Genomic DNA, 17,714 nt, shown 5'->3' with positions numbered 1-17,714 from the left:
CACAGTTTAGACACCAATTAAATTACATTTTTATGGAATTTACTGTGGAAGTCCAGCAATTACAAAGCGGTTTGACTTTGATTATATAAACCTGTGGTTCTTGAAATGTGGCCCCCAGACCAGCAGGCTGTGCATCCCCTGAGAACTTGTTAAACGCCAGCATTCTCGAGGTCCACTTCTTCAGGAACTCTAGGTTGGGCCCAGCCACCTGCATTTTAACAAGGCTGCACACCAAAGTGTAAGCAACACTGGTTACAAATGAGACTCGATGCTTGTTTGTTGTTCTGATTTTGTTTTTAAAAGTTTTAGTGCTGGAGACTCAGTGGCACATGCCTGTAATCTCAGCTACTGGAGAGGCTGAGGCAGGAGGATCACACGTTTGAGGCCAGCCTCAGCCACTTAGCAAAGCCCTGTCTCAAAATTAAAATAATTTAAAAGGGCTGGGAGGTAATTCAGTGGTAAAGTGCCCCTGGGGTTCAATTCCCAATACCATGAAAAAGAATTATTTAGGTATAGTTGAAATAAAAACAGTAGTATGCGCTGTGTATAATGTGTTGCTTTGATATAGCTACACATTGGGAAATGGTGAAGTCAAGCTACTTAACTTGTCTATCGCTCGGTTCTTACTAATCCTGAACTTACGGTTGTGCTCTGTTGGTGGTTGAATGAATTTAAGCATAAACAGAAGCAACACCACTGCTGTTCGAAGCTTGCTTTTTGCCAGGCAGTGGATAAACACTATATATGGGTTGTTTGAAAACCCTGGGTCATGAGTTCCACTTAGCAAGTGGCGGGCTGAGGGTTCGAGCCCAGCTCTCCTGGACCCAGAGCTCTCAACCCATGTGCTGGGTTCTTACAGCAGCGGTAGAATATTCCACCTGTAGGTAACCCAGTGACTCCCACCGGGGCCAGCTGTGGAGAGCGTGTCCTTGGCACAAAGTGTTTGCAGAAGTTACCTTAGGCCCAACCCAATCGTGCTTCTTTCCAGCTCTAGGGTTTTAATTACCAGGCGAATTTTTGTCTCAGACCCCACAGATGAATCCAGAGATAGCTCGGGCCCTGCCAACTCGACTTCTGACCTGCTGAAGCAAGGAGCGGGTGAGTGGTCCCCGGAGACTGGACCCCTGCCCACGACCTTCTTTCCACCTTCCTGCCTGGGCCTCCTGCAGGTGCAGGTGGAAGTCTGCCAGGCCCAGAGGTCTCCAGGCAGATTATGTGCCTCTGTGTAGATGTTTTGGCCCGAGGCTGGCCTGAAATTGATCTGCTACCTTTTCCCTCAAGAGTGGACCTGGGGTATCGTCTCCACCGACTCCAGCCTTCCTGATTCCCACTTGGGTCCATTTCTTGTAGCCTGTAATGTACTCTTCGTCAATTCCGTGGATATGGAGTCACTCACTGGGCCACAGGCCATCTCCAAAGCTACATCTGAGACGTTGGCTGCTGACCCCACGCCAGCTGCCACTATCGTTCACTTCAAGGTCTCTGCGCAGGGAATCACACTGACTGACAACCAGAGAAAGTAAGCCTCGTCTACTTGCTCCTGTGCTGGGCTGTCCTTCCTGCAGCCCATCTGTGCCTCCACTCACCACCACTCACCCTTGCACCTCTCAGCCCACCTATTCTCCCATCCATCTATCTTGCTTCCATTCTTTATCACAATAGCTGTTCATCCATCAATCCATTATCCATCCACTTGTTCACACACTCATCAATTGGTCCATTCATCTACTTACTCACATCCATCCATTCCCTATCTATTCTATGCCTACTTATCCCTTCATTTGTGTGTGTCTCCATCCATCCATCCAGCCATCCATTCATCTACCCACCCACTCATCCACCTACCCATCTACCCATTCTCCATTCATCCACCCACCCATCTATCCATCCACTGATCCACCCATCTACCCACCCATCCATCCATCCATCCTCCACTCATCCATCCACACACCAACCTATCTATCTATCCACCCATCCATACATCCTCCATCCCTCCATCCATCTATCTTCCATTCACCCATCCATCCATCCATTATCCATCTCTCCATCCATCCTCCATCCACCCACCCACCCATCCATCCACCCATCCATGTATCTATCAATCCTTCCATCCATCCTCTATCCACCCATTCATCCATCCTCCATTCACCCACCCATCCATCCATCAATCTTTCCATCCATCCATCCATCCATCCTCCATCCATCTATCCATCCTCCATCCATCCACCCATCCATCGATCCATCCATCCCTCCCTCCATCCATTCATCTATCCATCCCACCATCCCTCCATCCTCCCTCCCTCCCTCCCTCCATCCTTCTACAAGGATCTGCCTGAACTAGGTAGTCAGCTCTCAATACAACTGTTTAAAAGGTCCTTCTTTCCAGGAGCAGAGTCTTTCCTCCCTGGCTCTCTCCTAACCATGACCCCAGTTCATTTCCTTCCTCCTTTAGGGTCCCCCCATTTCTCATTCCTCAGTGTCAGTTTCTTTTCCAGCCTCTGGCTTTTGGGCTTGTTTCTATGGCACAACTCTCTGTCCCTATGCATCACTCAGGCCTCCGATGTGAGCACCTCAGGCCGTCTTGCTCTGTGAGACAGTGACCCACAACAGGCACAGTGCGAGGTGGCCTGGCACAGGCCGAGGGCTGGAGGAAGCAGACCCTCCCATGCTCATTCTCTGTTCTCTGATGTCTGAACCACAGGCTCTTCTTCCGAAGACATTACCCCCTCAACACTGTCACCTTCTGTGACCTGGATCCACAGGAAAGAAAGTAAGTCTCTTGGAAACACCTTCCCTCTCAGCCAGCTCACGCCGCTGGAGAGAGTGTGTGTACATGAGCACAGGTGCGAGAGTTCTCAGTCCAACTGGAAGATCCGCCTGTGTCCAGGGGAGTGTGCATAATTGTGTTGGGCATTTTTTGAGTTTTCTTCATAGATCTGGAGACCCTCCTGGGACTCAAATGCCCATTTTTACCCCCTCTGGCCCGACCCTGACCCTGACCCTGACCCTGTTTCTCCCCTCCACACTGTGGGAGGTAGCCTGGCAGTGTTTGCTCCAACTTGAAAGCCCCTGGGTGACCTTGGCTGCTTCTATCCTGCAGAGGTCCGGGCTCCTCTGCTTGCCCCAGAGAGTCTGGTCTGAGTGGGCGGTGCTCTGGGGACAGGTGCAGTGATTTACCCTGAGCTGACTTTCTCTCCACAGGTGGATGAAAACAGAGGGAGGTGCTCCTGCTAAGTAAGTGTGGCTTCCTAGTCCACCAGCAGGTGGGGGGGGGGGGTGGCAGGTTTAGAATCCGGAGCCTGGGGTGGGGAAAGGCCATCAAGGATCTTTGTGCCAATGTCACTGAAGTCTGGAGAAAACAGTACAGCCCACGTGTGTGGCTTTAGCAAAGGAGAGTGTGTCCTGTCAGGGACAGAGTTGGAAAGGCTTTGGAAAAGAACGCATATTTTAAAATGGATCTTAAAAGACAGGTAGAGTTTGCTCAGGCTGAAAGGTAGAAGAGAGATGGGTTTAATGGGAGGAGGTAGCTTGACCAGCAATCTGGGCAAGGCTGAGTGTCCCACAGAGAGGCTGCTGAATGGTTGTTGGCTGAAGAAAGGAGACCAGAGGCAGCCAGGCCACCTCCAGTGACCAGGAATCTGGGTGTGATCAACGCTGGGGACTTGGCCTTGTTCAGTCCTCATAATCATCGAGGACTCTGAGTCCCCATGTATTCTTGTGTCCTTGCCAGCCGGCCAGGCAGGCCAGGGCTTGCAGCGGGGGCAGGTGGCAGTGTCAGGGCAGGCAGGGGTTGGCCAGGTTTCCGTCATGGCAGAAGCAGGCAGACAAGGCTGGCATGCCTGTGTGATGGGAGCTCAGAGATGACCCCCACCCTGCTCAGGTCACCCCCACTGCACTACAGCCCTAGCCAGCCCAGAAAGGGAGGAGCTGGAGGGCTGCCCTGTGGACCCCAGTGACTCCAACACCTGGGCACTACTCCAGCTCCTGAAACCAAGCTGGAAGAGTCAAGTTGTGGGAAGTACAGGGCTGTGTGTGTGTGTGTGTGTGTGTGTGTGTGTGTGTGTGTGAGTGTGTGAGAGTGTGTTTGTGACTTGGCTAATTTTAGCCGGGCAGTGCCGTCTGAGGCAGAGGGGTGTCCATGGGCATCTCCAGCTGTCCCGATTTCCCCATCTGGCTCTAATTAGCAACACCCTGGCTGGGAGGGGCCCCGAGCTCACATTCTGTTCTCTGCCCTCGTATTTTTAACTCTGTTTTGCAAAGAGAGAATGTTAGGTCACTCCCGTCTTGGTGCTGGAGGGGACAGGTGTGGGGTCCCCTCCCCCTTGGGTTCTCTGGGCTTCCCAGCCTCTGGACGGGGCGGCTGTGTGTGTGGGGGGGTGGAGGACCTGCTCGGTCTTGGACTCCCTGACCTCCTGGGGTGCATGGCGGGTGTGTGGTGGGTGCCTGCTGGGTGCGTAGTGGGTGCGGAGGCCCCATCCTGGCTGGGCCCCCGGCCTCCTGGTTTGCTTCTGTGCTGTTTATGGGAACGGTAGGGTTGGGTGGGGCTGGGAGAGGCTGCTTGAGGAATGCTCCCGCTTTATTTCTGGTCTCGTCCCCACCCTGAACTATCCAGTCTTGTCCTTCACCCCAGTCCCGCTCCACCCCTCCAAGGGGAACGTTCGCCTGCCCTGAAACAAAGCGAGACGCTGTCCCCAGCCTGGGCCTTGCTGCAGGGGAACCAAGAGGGCTCTGTCTCAGGCGCCCCCCTGTCCCTGAGGCCCGGGCAGGCTGGGGACGCCGCATGGCAGGCTGGGCGTGCCCTGGGCCAGGGTCCTCCTGTCTTCCCCTCTTGCCCACCGCCCTCTCCCGCCCCTGCAGGCTCTTTGGCTTCGTGGCCCGGAAGCAGGGCAGCACCACAGACAACGCCTGCCACCTCTTTGCCGAGCTCGACCCCAAGCAGCCTGCCTCGGCCATCGTCAACTTTGTCTCCAAGGTCATGCAGAGCACCGGCCAGAAGAGATGAACCCACACCCCTTGCCCAGGGCCAGGGCAGCGGGGACGGAGCACCTGGGGAGGGGACCTCTGAATCCTGACCACCTTGAATCCACAAGGAGGACTTTGGGCTAATTTTGGAGAAGGAGAGAAGAAAGTGTAGCGTTGGGTGAGGGAAGTGAAATACAGAGGGGAGGGGAGAGGGAGAAAAAGCAAAAAAAAAAAAAAAGATGGAGGAGAAGACGCAGGTTCTCCTGGGCAGATGGAAACGGCAGCCTCCCAGAGCCTCCTAAGCCAGCCAGGTCCCCTCACTCCCGCCCCCTCTGAGAGGACGGAGCTCCTTCACGGGCCTCCTTGGGATCCACATTTTGGGGGGAAAATGAAAAAGCTCTGTGTCCCTCGCCACCTGCTTTGCAAGGACAGTTCAAGCCAAGAGAGTCTTTTTCTGGCCACCTGAGGGCGGGTCGCTGAGCCCTAAGGCTGGCGGGAGAAAGCGCGTGGAGAAGCTTTTCCTTCTGACACTATGCCAGACCCAAGGCCCCTCCATCCTGTGCTGGGCCATCGATGCATTGTGACGTGGGTGTTTGTATGTCCCCACCCACACCCTCACACCCTGATTTCTATCGCCTCTGTCTGCTAGAATTGTAAACAGCTCTGCTCGTCTCTGTCCCCTGGGTTAGCACACACGTGCATGCTGTCCAAAGAAGGTTAGGGTTGGGGGTGACACGGCAGCAGGAGGAGACAAAGCCCTCTCCTGCAGGAGTACCTAGGATTCCCCCTCCCCGTCCCTGTACTTATACTCTAGTGGCCCCGGGTGCCACCAGCCTGATCTGTACAGAGGCCCTGGCCAGAGGGGAAGTGCACCCCTGCTCCGTTGCTGGTTGACCGGGAGCCCCGGGCTTTGGTGTGAGGAAGCAGAGATATGTGTGTCCGTAGGGAGGAGGACTGTCAGGAAAGGTGGCTGCTGAGCCCTGACACCTTCCCACCGCGGGTGGCTCACAGCTGGCTGGGCAGGCCGCTCTGGCCAGTGCCGGGGCTCTGCCTTACTCCTGCTGCTCGGCCCCATTCCTGGACTCAGGGCCCCAGCGCCAGCCTTATCTCAGCCTTGCTTATCTGCATGCTGCCTTTTGGGGCGCTGGGGATGGTGACCTCCTGCCCTGCCCTGTCTTTCCTGCAAGGTCCTCATGTTGGGGCTCATCCTGAGGAATCTGCTTCTCAGATCTCTTCTCAGCAAGGCCCCAGGAGAAACCTGTGGTCCTGATGTCCCCTCTGTAAGAGCCTCAAGGTCTGACTGGTTGCAGGCGCCTTTCAGCTGGGCTGCTCAGGGTACATCAGCAAAGCTCCTAGGGCCACTTCTGGAGCATCACAGGGCCTCCCCATCACACCACAGCCTCGCTGTCTCCCTTCTGCCTTGGCTTCCCCAGCAGAGCCACACTGCCCACAGAGCAGGGGACAAAGAGCATGCATTTAGGTCAAAAGACCAAGGGTCCATTTGGGCAGTGGGGAAGACCCTTGGCCACCACCCAGGAACTCTAAGCCAGAATGGAAACTTCACCAGGACTCCATTCTTCAGCCCACAGGGGCCCTCTGAAGAGTGGCATTGTACTGATATATAAATATATATAATATATACCTGAGACATACTGACAGAATCTGTAAGCTAATAAAATATAAGAAAAGGTTAAAAAATAGGTAAATTGACAAAAAGTATTTATTGTTTCCCAGATTGCTCTGTTGCCTCCCTGAGCAGAAACCAGTCCCCGTCCCTTTCTTTACATATAAGTAGAGCCTGAGTGGAGGGGCCTTTGTCCGTGGCGTGGCTGGGCATCTCCTTGCCCTGGGCCGTGCTGGGGCTCAGTGGGGTGGGGTGTGTATGCTGCATCGTGTTGGCCCCCTGATTCTCTGTCAATTAGGGCCCAGCGGTCAGCTCCCTGCACATCTGGGGAGCTGTCTTCATTCCTACAGGGCTGAGTGCTTGTGTGAGCGTGCTGGGGACCAGGTGTGTGTGGCCAAGGGTGCACGTGTGCGTCTCTGGGAGCTGGAAAGGAGAGTGTCTAGATTAGACGGGGGCAGAGGCTGAGCCCCCGCTGCGCTCCCCAAAGGGGAAGTCCCAGGCTTGGTGACCTAGGTCCTGCCAAAGTGCCCTTCCTTTTGAGTTGTTGAAGCCAAATATCTGAAGCCACCTCTCCTTATTCCCTAACGCACTCAAGGTCTCCTCTAAGATAGAAGGAGACATTTCCCCACCCCGTTTCTTTGTAAATACCTCCCTCTCCCGCTGCCTAGGCCGGCAGCCTCCTCCTGGTCGGTTGCCTCCTCTTGGCTGGAGGCTGGAGGACCCTCCGGAAGCCCGCCCTGCACAGGGACTGAGTCTGGGGTCAGCCTTCACACTTGCCTAGCCACTGCCCACCCTCAGCCCCTTCAGGCCTGGCCAGCCCCCGCACTCCAGGCCAGCCACGTGTGAGCCAGGGGGGCATCAGAGATGCTGGCGAGCTGGCCACTCGCGCTCAGCACACCTGTGGAGGGATCAGCACTTTGGGGGCCACGTGGTGGCCTGCCACCCCGCCCTGCCCAGTGACTCACAGGTGGACCCGGCACACACACACGCACATGCACACACACACACACACACACGCACGCGTACACACACATCACTCTGCGCTGTAGTCTATGCTTGACAAAGATTTCCTTTAAGAGAGAGCATTTTGACTCATTGTTCTCATTTTATACGTGTTTCTCTCCCCCTCCCCGGCCCTTTGCCTGTTGTGTGTTGTTGAATCTGTCCTCAGCAGGAGAGTGCTGTCTGGTCTTGATGGGGGCTGAGGCAGGGAAGGGTCTGCAGAAAAGGCAAGAAAGAGCGGGAGACACCTGGTCAGCACGAGGTGCTGCCTCCGCCTGTCCAGCAGGTCTCTGGGGCAGGCCTGGGCCTTGCCCTTGCTGGCCGCCACAGGCATGGTGGGGACATCTCCGATTCTGCAAGGATTGGGGCCCAGGGAGAATAAGAGGGAAGGGCTGGGCCTGAGAGCCATGGTGAGGTGACCCCAGAGGGGAGCTGGGGAAATGAGCTGTGTTTGTGGCTTCCAGGGGTGACCGAGGTGCCCCCCGCCATCGTGGTGTCTTGGCTCCTTGATCTAGCCAGGCGTCTGAGGACAGAAGCATCGCCTCCTGGGTTGGGGACAGGCATTTTGAGCCATCTCGCTGACCCTCTCCCCCAGCAGTTCTGAAAGCTGAGGACACTGACTGCCGAGGATTCTTCTCCCTGACTTCTCAGGAACCCCCAGATGTGGTAGGGACCGGGCAGGATGGGTGGTGGGACCCTGGGGCTGTGTGGCATCCTGCTATGAGGGGGCTCTCAGGAGGGAGAGGAGGGGGACTGTCCCACCTCATACCCCCATCTAAGAAGCCCACCCCTGCCCACCCCTGGGGTCTTCTAAGAGCTGGGGGGCAGAGTTTCAGGGCCACCTCTTCACCCAGGGCCAGGCCCTGGAATGCTGAGACTCGTGTTCCCGTGTCCAGAGGTAACATAGGATGTGTGTGTGCGCGCGTGCAAGTGTGGACGTCTGTGTGTATGTTTGGCTCATCTCTTTAGGGCACTTAGGGGTAGGGGTTGGAGGTGGTGCATGGCAGAATGTCAAGTTCAAGGTGACCCAGTGGTGAGAGCTATCAGAAGGGAGGCCTGTAGGGCCAGCGATTGGTGGAGTCTCAGCGTCGGGTGGCGAGGACCAGCCCCCTGGGCTGGGCTCAGCAGACCTGTTCCTTCCTGTCTCCCCTGTAAATGTGGGAAAGGACAGGGGACTCAGTTTCCCACAACTGGGCCGTTCCCAGCAACGAGGTTATTGTAGAGCCATGTCCCAAGCTTGTTTTCTAATCAGTGTTAAATGGAGTGACACTCTCCTGTGGGTCTGTGTTTGGTCTGTGCGTGTGTGTGTGTGTGTGTGTGTGCGCACGCCCAGGTGTGCCTGCTGTGTCCCCCCCACTACCACCCATTTTCTCTCCTCTCTTCAGACTTATCATTCAAAACAAATGTCAGAAATTCCTTACCACGGCACCCCCACCCTGCCTCCCAGGTCCTCTGCAGAAAACCCTGAGTACCCCAGGGTCCTCCCACACCCCGCTGTGTATTTATATAGATGGAAATATACTTTATATTTTGTATCATTGTGCCTATAACTTTGCCACCTTGTATAAACCCTGATGTATGCTATTCGTCCTGGATATGAATGTACGGACCCCCACGCTGGCTCTCCCACTCCTGTACAGCGCCTCGGTTTCTTCGCGATCCATTGTATGGCTTTATACATGATAAAACTTAAGCAAAACTGCATGGTGTTATCTAGCATGGTGTTGTTTGGACAGGGGGTTTCTGGAAGAAAGGGACCCTTCACGGGCATCAGATATGAGGGGGATTCAGTTCTCCCTCCGGTGGTTGATTCACCCCAAAATTCTCCCAACAACTTCCCCAACACCCGAGTCTACGTCTGGTCACTGTTGGGTTGTTCATCTGGACTCTTTCATCTGGAAGAGAAACTCAATTCAAATTTGTTCAAGAAAAAAAATGGCATTTATTAGGCCAAGTGCTGAGGAGGGCAGGCAGAGCCGGGTCCAGGGCGTGCAGGGATGGGATGGGGAATCTGTTCCCCTTGCTCGTCCTGAGCTGGCCCAATACTCAGGCAGACTCTGTCCCAGTGATGGGGTCACAGGAAGCTCCGAGCCTTCAGTCCCATCAGCTTGCTGGTCCCAGTAGAAAGAAGACTCCCGTCTCCCTACGTTCTCAGGGAGAACCTGGGGCACATGCCTGTTGGTTCTGAGAGAGCTGCCTCTGGAACCTTCTGTAATCAGCCACGGGGACTGAGAATGGGGAGGGCTGGATGCCCCTTGAAGGGGTGAGGTTTATCAGAGTAAAGGGGAGCAGAGGCTGCTAGGTAGAATCTCCGGGTGCCGCTCAGGTGGTCCCCGTGGAGCGAGCTCAGCTGGGCCACTCGTGTTCAGAAGGATTGGGTGTGTGGTCCACAGAGGCTGCCTCAGCACAGCACAGGGGACTCTGGAGGATCCCCACATCCTCAAGTTCTCCACTGAGCTTGCAGAGTGGTCGGGAGGGCGACTTGGACCAGCTGGTGGGGCCCGCAGGTCAGCCCTCCAAGGTTGGCACAGCAGTGGACGAGGGGCAGGCCTCTCCAATTTTGGGTCTCAGGACTCCTTTACCCTCTTAAAAATTATCGAGGCCCCTGAAGAGCTTTTGTTTTAGGTGGGTTGTATCTTTCCGTCTTGACCTCAGTATAAATTAAAACTGAGAACACTTCAAACATATTCATTCACTTCTAGAACATTCATTACGTGTGAAAGTAAATGGCATTTCCATGAAAGAAAGTGACTTTTTTATTTTTATTTTTTTGATATCAGGGATGGAACCCAAGGGTGCTTAACCACTGGGCCACATTCTCAGACATTTTAATTTTATTTAGAGAGAGGGTCTCAATAAGTTGCTTAGGGCCTCCCTAAGTTGCTGAAGCTGGCTTTGAACTTGCGATCTCCTGACTCAGCCTCCCGAGCCATTGGAACACTGATACTATCTAAAGCAGAAACTGAAAAAAAACTCCAAGAGTGACTTGATATCATTACAAAGTAGCTTTGACCTCACAGAACCCCCAAAAGGGCCTCAGGAACCCCGGGGTGCCAGCCCAGGTGGGACGACATCTGGTGCTCTATGAGGTGAGCGAGTCAGGAAGCACACACCTGCCGGCTGTGAAGAGGCCTGTCCCCGGATGGCAGCGTCATGCCAGACGTCCCACCAAATCCACGACATGGGGTTTGTCCTGTGACCTAAGGGACACCTCAGGAAACAGAGGCTCTGAGAGGTCACCTGGCTTCTAACTGGCAAAGCTGGGCCTCGTCATCATCATTACCTGCGACGGCTGGGGTTCAGCAAACACTCGCAGAGGGCCAGGACCTGCACTAGGCACGTAAGTGTATTTTCTTGCACAAGCACAACTGTGAGATAAAGAATGTCTTTGTTCTCATCTCATAGAGGAAGAGACTGAGGTTCAAAGAGGTTGAGGTGCTTGCTCAAAGTCACAAAGCTGGGATAAGTGACAGTGTCAGGCTAGACCCCAGGTGAGCCGACCCCATAGCCAGACCTTTCCTGGTGTAGAAGCAAACCTGCCGTTGTGTGTGTGCCCATCTCCCCCAGATACACACACTATGCACATGCAGAGGCAGAGACCACACAGAGCCCCCGTCCACACGCACAGGTGACCTAGCCTCTTGAGCCATGCTGAGTCCCCTGGTCAGCATCTCCTCTCCTGCCTCCTACCCGTCAAGCACCTGGGGTGCAGCCAGCAGTCAGCTCCAGGTTCCCAGCACCAGGTTGCAGGGGCTTCTCCCTCCAGGACCCAACCCTAGCTCTGCTAGTCAGCAAATGGCCCCCTTAGAGAAGGGGAGAGAAGGAGTGCGTGAGCTCTGGGGGGCAGGCAAGCTGGGGAGTGGTGGGAAGGAGCAGAGCCCAGGGCTCAGCCAGGACCCAGGAGCTCAACTTGAGCTCAGGAGGCTAGGGGGGGAGGTGACACTGGCCATTTCATGGCCTCTGATGTCCAGGGAGTCAGCTTCCTCCGGCCTCCGTGGGCGCTGGGTGAAGGCTGCAGGGAGGTCAGAGGTGGGGGAGCTGCTTGGAAAGGAAAGGGGTGCTTGGGAGGGGTGAGCTTCCTGACCCTGGAGACCGTGGGGTTGGAGACTGCAGAGGCCCTTCCTAAGCTCCGTCAGGTGTGGCTGCAGACACAGGCCAGGACAGTTACCTGTCTAGCTGGAGCGTGTCCAGTCCCATGCTTGACCTGAGAAGAGCCCCCTGAAGCAAGATCTTCCTGAGGTGCCCCAGCCTCGGAGCCAGGAACGGCTGGGTTTGGTTCTGGTTTCTCTGGGCCTCAGTTTCCTCATCTGTGAAATGGGAAGATCCCTCGATAGAAGGCTACTATGAGGGTGGAGACCACCTCACACGGTGCTGGGCTGACTGTGGGCCCCCGCCAGCCCTTAACAAATACCCACCTCCTTTCTTTTTCTGGTGCCTCTGCCTCCTCCACACCCACCCCTCAGGCCTCTGGGGAGACTTGGCAGCAGAGAGGAGCTGGGGCAGACAGCCTCCCGAATGATATCGATCTGCTGGGCTCCGGGCTCCTGACCACAGCGTTGAGGGGGCGGGGGTACAGCCGCCTCCACGGCTCCAGCTTTTATGGGGCCTGAAAGATCATCTCTGGCCATCAAGACAGGATGTCCGGCTCGGGGCCCCTCCTCTCAGCCTCCACTCCATTCCCTGACTCCCAGCTCAGTCCTGGGAAGCCTCCCATTCCCAAGTCAAGTCCTAGGCAATGAAAGGTGCCCCTCAGGTTGCCAGGCCCTGCCTTCCCCCAGCCCTGCATCTGTATCCTGCATGGGTGGAACAGGACGTGGCAGGCTATTGTCCCTCCCTCAGGGGATGTGGGCTGGTTTGGGTCACAAGAGCATGGCCTGGGTGGAGCAGGGGAGGGGTTCTTGAGGAGGGCAGGAGACCACTTGAGAGAGATGGAGGAGACCCCAGACCCTGAAGCTTCGGTGTGGGTAGAGACCTCGGGCTGCCTAGGGCAAGTAAATCAACCCATTAATAATGAGCTCTACCGCTGTTTATTGAGCATCCACTACGTGCAGGCACCTGTGGGGCTGTGGTCTGATGGGAGACGGAAAAACAAAAAGCAATCAGCAATGAATCTTGGCACTTCGATGAGCCTTCCAGAGGAAAGCTACACAGGCAGCAAGAGTTTGCAGATGAATCCTGATGGTCTGGGGGAGTGGGGAAGGTCCCTTAGGACATCACTCCTCCTGGATGCTGGAGTCCAAGGGTGAACAGCAGTCGACTGGACAGAGAGGGGAGCAATGGGGTTTCAGGCAGAAGAAACAGCACATGCCAAGGGCCAGGGGCAGGAGGGTCTTGGCCTGTCTGCATCCCACATTCCTCTCTTAAGTAACAGGCCTTTTAGTTGGAACTTGACATTCATTGGGACGCAAGGCAGAAGCGTGGTTAATGCACAGGTGGTGGTGTCAGGCTGTCTGAGTTCAAGTTCTGGCTTCTCCCCACTGGCTGTGTGACCGTAGGCAAGTTGTTTGATCTTGCTGTGTTTCTGTTTCCATGTTTGTGTGAGCTGATAATGGTGCACCTGAGACTGATTGTGAGAACTGAGAGTTCTTATCTATAAAAACAGCTTGGAATAGCTGAGTGCTCAATTGTGAGTACTCAGTTGATATTATCTATGCATATCATTTATTTCTCCCTTGCTAGATTGTGAAGGCCCCAAGGCATGGACTGAAGTGTGTGCCCAAAGAGGCCGGAGAAGAGGGGCTACACTGTTTCTTTGTGAAGTCAAGATCAGGGGACACTAGGGGATTGGAGCAGCTCAGTTGCTGCCCGACTACTGCAGGGTGATGGGAACAATGACTACTCCCACTGAGTGAGAAATGTGGGTTTGGGCAGAAGGTGTCCTGCTTGGGGTTGGACAGGTTCCGAGAAACTGTGTGGAAATTCTAGAAGGAAACCTTCTCTGGGCTACGGGCAAGGAAGGGTCCAGCTGGAGGAGGACCTGAGAGTTATACCAGATGGCACTTGGAGCAGCCGTGTGGCTCAGTGGTCCCCCACTTGCATGAGAAGGTCCTGACATACAGGGATGCTCCCAGGGCAGACTGTCCTCAGGTCATACAGCAGAGTGTCCAGGGATGAGCATGGCTCACGTTGCTCAGCCCACATTCCTCCCTGGACTCAGAAAGGGGAAGAGGAAGGCTCTGGGGTTGGGGTGGGACGGCCTGGGCTTTGCAACATGGGACTAACCCCCGGAGCAGGAGGGCCACCATCTCAACAGAGGATCAGGTCTGGTGCCAGGCAAAGGTTTCATGTTCCATGTTCGACCCAGAAACTCACAGGGCCACCAGACTAGGTGATGGACATCTCAGGAGATATGAGGTGTCCCCCAAATGCTCGTGTGTGAGACGATACTAGAACGTTCAGAAGGGAAATGATTGGTTATGAGAGCTCAACCCAGCCAGTGCCTTCATCCTGACAGGGATGAACTGGGTGGTGATTGTAGGCAGGTAGGGTGTGGCTGCAGGAGCTGGTCACTGGGGACATGTCTTTGGGGTACGTATTTTGTGAGCTGAGCTTAGTGTCTCTCTGCTTCCCGGGGCCGTGGCCTCAGTTTTCCACCCTGACATCCTGCCTCACCCCCGGCGCTGAGCAAAGAAGCCGGCCTTCTGTGGACTGTGACCTCTGAAACCGTGAGTACCAAACTTTTCCTCCTCCAAAATCGCTCTTGTCCTGTCTTTTGGTCACCGAGGGGCAAAGGCTGGCTAAAACAGGGAGACTTCTGGGGATGAGGACCAGACAGACCCGTCCCCATGCCTCCGCCTAACTAAGCCCCAGGTGGGGGTCAGGACTTTCATTTTCTTCCCAGTTCAGCACCGAGGGCTTGTGGCCTGGGAAAGTTGTCTAGAGGAAGCCTCCCTGCACTTGTGGGCCACGCTGCAGGCACGTGACACGCGGGCGTGGCAGAGAGAGGAGGGTCACCGGAGCAACCAGGGGAGCGACAGTGTGTAAGGAAGAGAGGAGAGAGGGTCCCCTGGAGCAGGCCGAGCCTGGGGGGGAGGAGAACCCAGGGGTGACGTCTTGGTGGGCAAGGAGCGCGGGCTTGTGAGGACGTTTCTAGAAGGAGGAATAGCAGGTCATCATCACTCAGGCAGCGCCTCAGCCTTGAGTGAATGAGCTCTGGAGAAGGCCACTGAGTCTGACCTGCAGGAGGCCATGCTGTCCTTCCTAGGGGACAAGATGGGCAGTGCAGCGGAGAGCGGCAGAGGCTGGGGAAGAGGCCTCAGACTCCCAGGCTCCCGTATTTGCAGAGCTGGGAGCGGAGGGGCCGGTAGGAAGCAGGTGCACACGGCTCCCTCCAAAGCTGTCACCTCTGCCCACCGCACGTGCTTCTTACTCTTTCCATTGGTCACTGGGCCCAGGTTCACCCATGCAGAGGAGTGAGGTGGGAGGCCCGAGGGAGGGCTTGTCCTGGAAAGCCCGCCCTGGCTGGCCCCAGAAGGCGCTGCCTGGTCCCCCACTGGATTTTCCCCTGCAGTATCAGGGAACCTCTCTGAATGACAGTCCTTCAGACACCAGCTGCGCTGATCCCCAGGGGAGATAAAGGCCGTGAGAGCCAGGTGAGGGCCACAGGCCTCAGGTCAGAGGGGCAGGGCTTCGTGGGGGCTAGGGGTTGAGTCGTCCCCATCCTGTGCACTTGGGCTTCCTCTTCTCTTGTTCCTGCTCCAGGACCTTCCCAGCTCTGACCCTGAATCCTGGATGGGGACGCGGTGGCTGGGGGCCACGCAGACACGGGTGGGAGGGAGGGAGAGATGTTTGGGACTGCAGAAGGCAGGCTGGGGAGGCTGTTAGAGTTCTCCTCTTAGGGTCCCCTCCTCTTGCTCTTCCCGGTCTCCCCTGTTTGGTGCCCTTCCCCCTTCTTCCTGCCCCTCCCTTCTGTTCCCATTCTCTGTCCTGTCTCCCCTCTGTCTCTTTCTCTCTCCCAGCCTCCTCTGTGTTCCCACCCTGCCGAGGCCTCAGTTGACAGTGGAGGATGGAGACCAAGGATACCTCCCTTCCCAGGGACCTCGGAGAACAGGAGGGGCCGAAGCTGGGGGTGTGGGGAGCTGCAGAGGTGCAGAGGACTCTTGGATGCCCAGACAGGGTCTGCGGTTCCCTCTGCTAGCCCTGAAGTCCTCCTGGGGACAGCTTCCCAGCACTGTCCATAGCCTAAGGCTCCCTCCAGTGGTCATCTGGGGAGTTGCAGCCACTCAACCCTCCTGGAAGAGGTCACAGCGGGCAGCCAGGGCCTGAGAGACACGACTAATTGAGAGCTGGAAGCAGAGAGTGATTTTGCACTTAGAAGCAGCCTGTTTATTAAAAGCTCCAGGGGACTGATGAGGACAGAGACCTGGTGGCCTCCATCCCATCATTTACCACCCCTCCTGGCAGATGAGAGCAGCCCAGAGCTCCTTGGAGGCTGGGCTGGAGACGGCTCGGGGTCATCAGTGGCTGTAACCGTGAGGAGTTCTGCTATGGCTGGGTGGAAGGGGCACTGCATGAGCAGTCAGGGGACCTGGGCACACTGGGCTGGACACAGTAATTCCTTTCACAAAACCTTCACATCCTCTTCTTTAACATGGCTTTTGGGGACAGCACTACTGGGTTCAATCTCCAGCACCAAAGTGGGGGATAAAAAAGAAAGAAGAACAGAGAATTCCATCACGGTCACCAGGACACTGGCAAGGCCAGACAAGGTGTCCAGCACGCATTAGGGAAGAACGGGGCCTGGCCTGAGTGCACGGGGAAGAAGGTCCTGGGGCCGCAGCCTCACCCTAGAAGAGCCGATGGTGGTGGTGGGCAGCCTGGGGTCAACAAAGGGCCTTCTTGTCCAGCCTAGAGCTGGAAGAGCCTCTGAGTGTCACAGAGAAGCCCCTCACCTCACCTGGCTCTGGAGGGGCTGGTGATGCTCCTGGTTCAATAGGAGGGAAGGTCAAGGGGATGCGGCAAGAGGGAAGGAGATGCCCAAGAGGCAGCTGAGGGTCCAGCCTTGGGTTACAAAGCCAGGCACCTAAACAAGAACCAATCCCCTCCTGCCTTTGGAGAGGTGAGCGGGGCTTCGTCCCCCTTTGCTCCCTGTCCTGAGGAAGGAGTCTGTGTAAGGATGGTGGCTGTTGAGGCATTAGAAAGGGGCATATCTCCCCCTTGTGGCCACTGCTGGGTACTGCAGACATGAGCCCCGAAGACCCGTGGAAGTGCCCGACACAGCCACAGGCTGTCCCAGTTGACAAAACCCTGGATCTCCGCGACCTATCAGCCTCCCTTTTGTGAGCCTTGTTCAGAAGCAGGATGCAGGGGCCTCAGAGGGGTGCCTTTCAGGATCCCCTGCAGTGAGTGTGGCTTTCTCTGGACATGTTGTGGGTCACAGGCACACAATGGTGACAGCAACAGTGGGGATTGAAGAACTGCAGGGCATTGATAAGCTCCTGGCCTGTGCCAACTGTGCCAGTCTCCTGGGATGCAAGGGTGGACAGCACATGCCTGTGCCCTCCACGGTCCCAGAGGGACATCAGACCCAGGTTGATGCCACCACATTGCCCAGATGATGGCAGGGCCTCGGCCTCTCCTCTCACTCCTCTTGGTCCTGTTCATGTCGAGAATGGGGACTTACTGGGCTGGGGAATTTTGGAGGAGAAATCCAGCAAGTGACCCTGCTCTTCTGCTGGCCCCATGTATCTCGGGCCAGCGTGCTCTCAGGACCACCTTTCCTAGCCTTCCCTCTGCCCTCTGGCCAGGGTCTGTCCTGAGCAGGGGCCCTTTGGTCAGGTCTGCCTGGGTAGGGGACCTGTGGTCATTCTGCACTGCTCCTCTCTGGGATGGGAGGGTATAATGCTGGGTGGTGCCTGAGTAAGTTCTCGTGACCACAGGTCAATAAGCCACATTCTCCAATCAGCTCTGTTACCCAGGTTTGGATCTTCATCTCCCTGACTTTGGGGTCCATACCTCAAATGTTTCTGGACTCAAGTGTGGAAGGGGATGGTATTTGATATTTGTCTCAAGGAGGTGGGGAGATACTATCATCATGTAGCATGAAGAAGCAAAGGAAAGGATGCAAACAGAAATAAATCCTAAAATACACAGGACAGCCACCACAGTGCATCACCCCAACCAAAGG

At 55.8% G+C, this 17,714-nt stretch overlaps 1 protein-coding gene across 16 annotated transcripts in view; it reads left to right on the top strand.

Annotated features, from left to right (window-relative positions):
* TNS1 (tensin 1) overlaps positions 1-9,287 on the top strand; it is a 196,639-nt gene extending 187,352 nt beyond the window's left edge. For all 16 annotated transcript variants that reach the window (XM_081260957.1, XM_081260953.1, XM_081260961.1 and 13 more), the window contains 5 exons: positions 1,027-1,098; positions 1,351-1,519; positions 2,702-2,770; positions 3,202-3,234; positions 4,858-9,287. In XM_081260957.1, coding sequence (XP_081117083.1) covers positions 1,027-1,098; positions 1,351-1,519; positions 2,702-2,770; positions 3,202-3,234; positions 4,858-5,002 — 488 coding nt within the window. In that variant the 3' untranslated portion in view covers positions 5,003-9,287. The remainder of the gene's footprint in view (positions 1-1,026; positions 1,099-1,350; positions 1,520-2,701; positions 2,771-3,201; positions 3,235-4,857) is intronic.
* The last annotated feature ends 8,427 nt before the right edge of the window (positions 9,288-17,714 follow it).

Source organism: Spermophilus citellus (genome assembly GCF_964194105.1).
Source record: "Spermophilus citellus genome assembly, chromosome: 11".
Lineage (NCBI taxonomy): Eukaryota > Metazoa > Chordata > Mammalia > Rodentia > Sciuridae > Spermophilus > Spermophilus citellus.
This window is presented reverse-complemented; position numbering and strand designations above follow the sequence as displayed.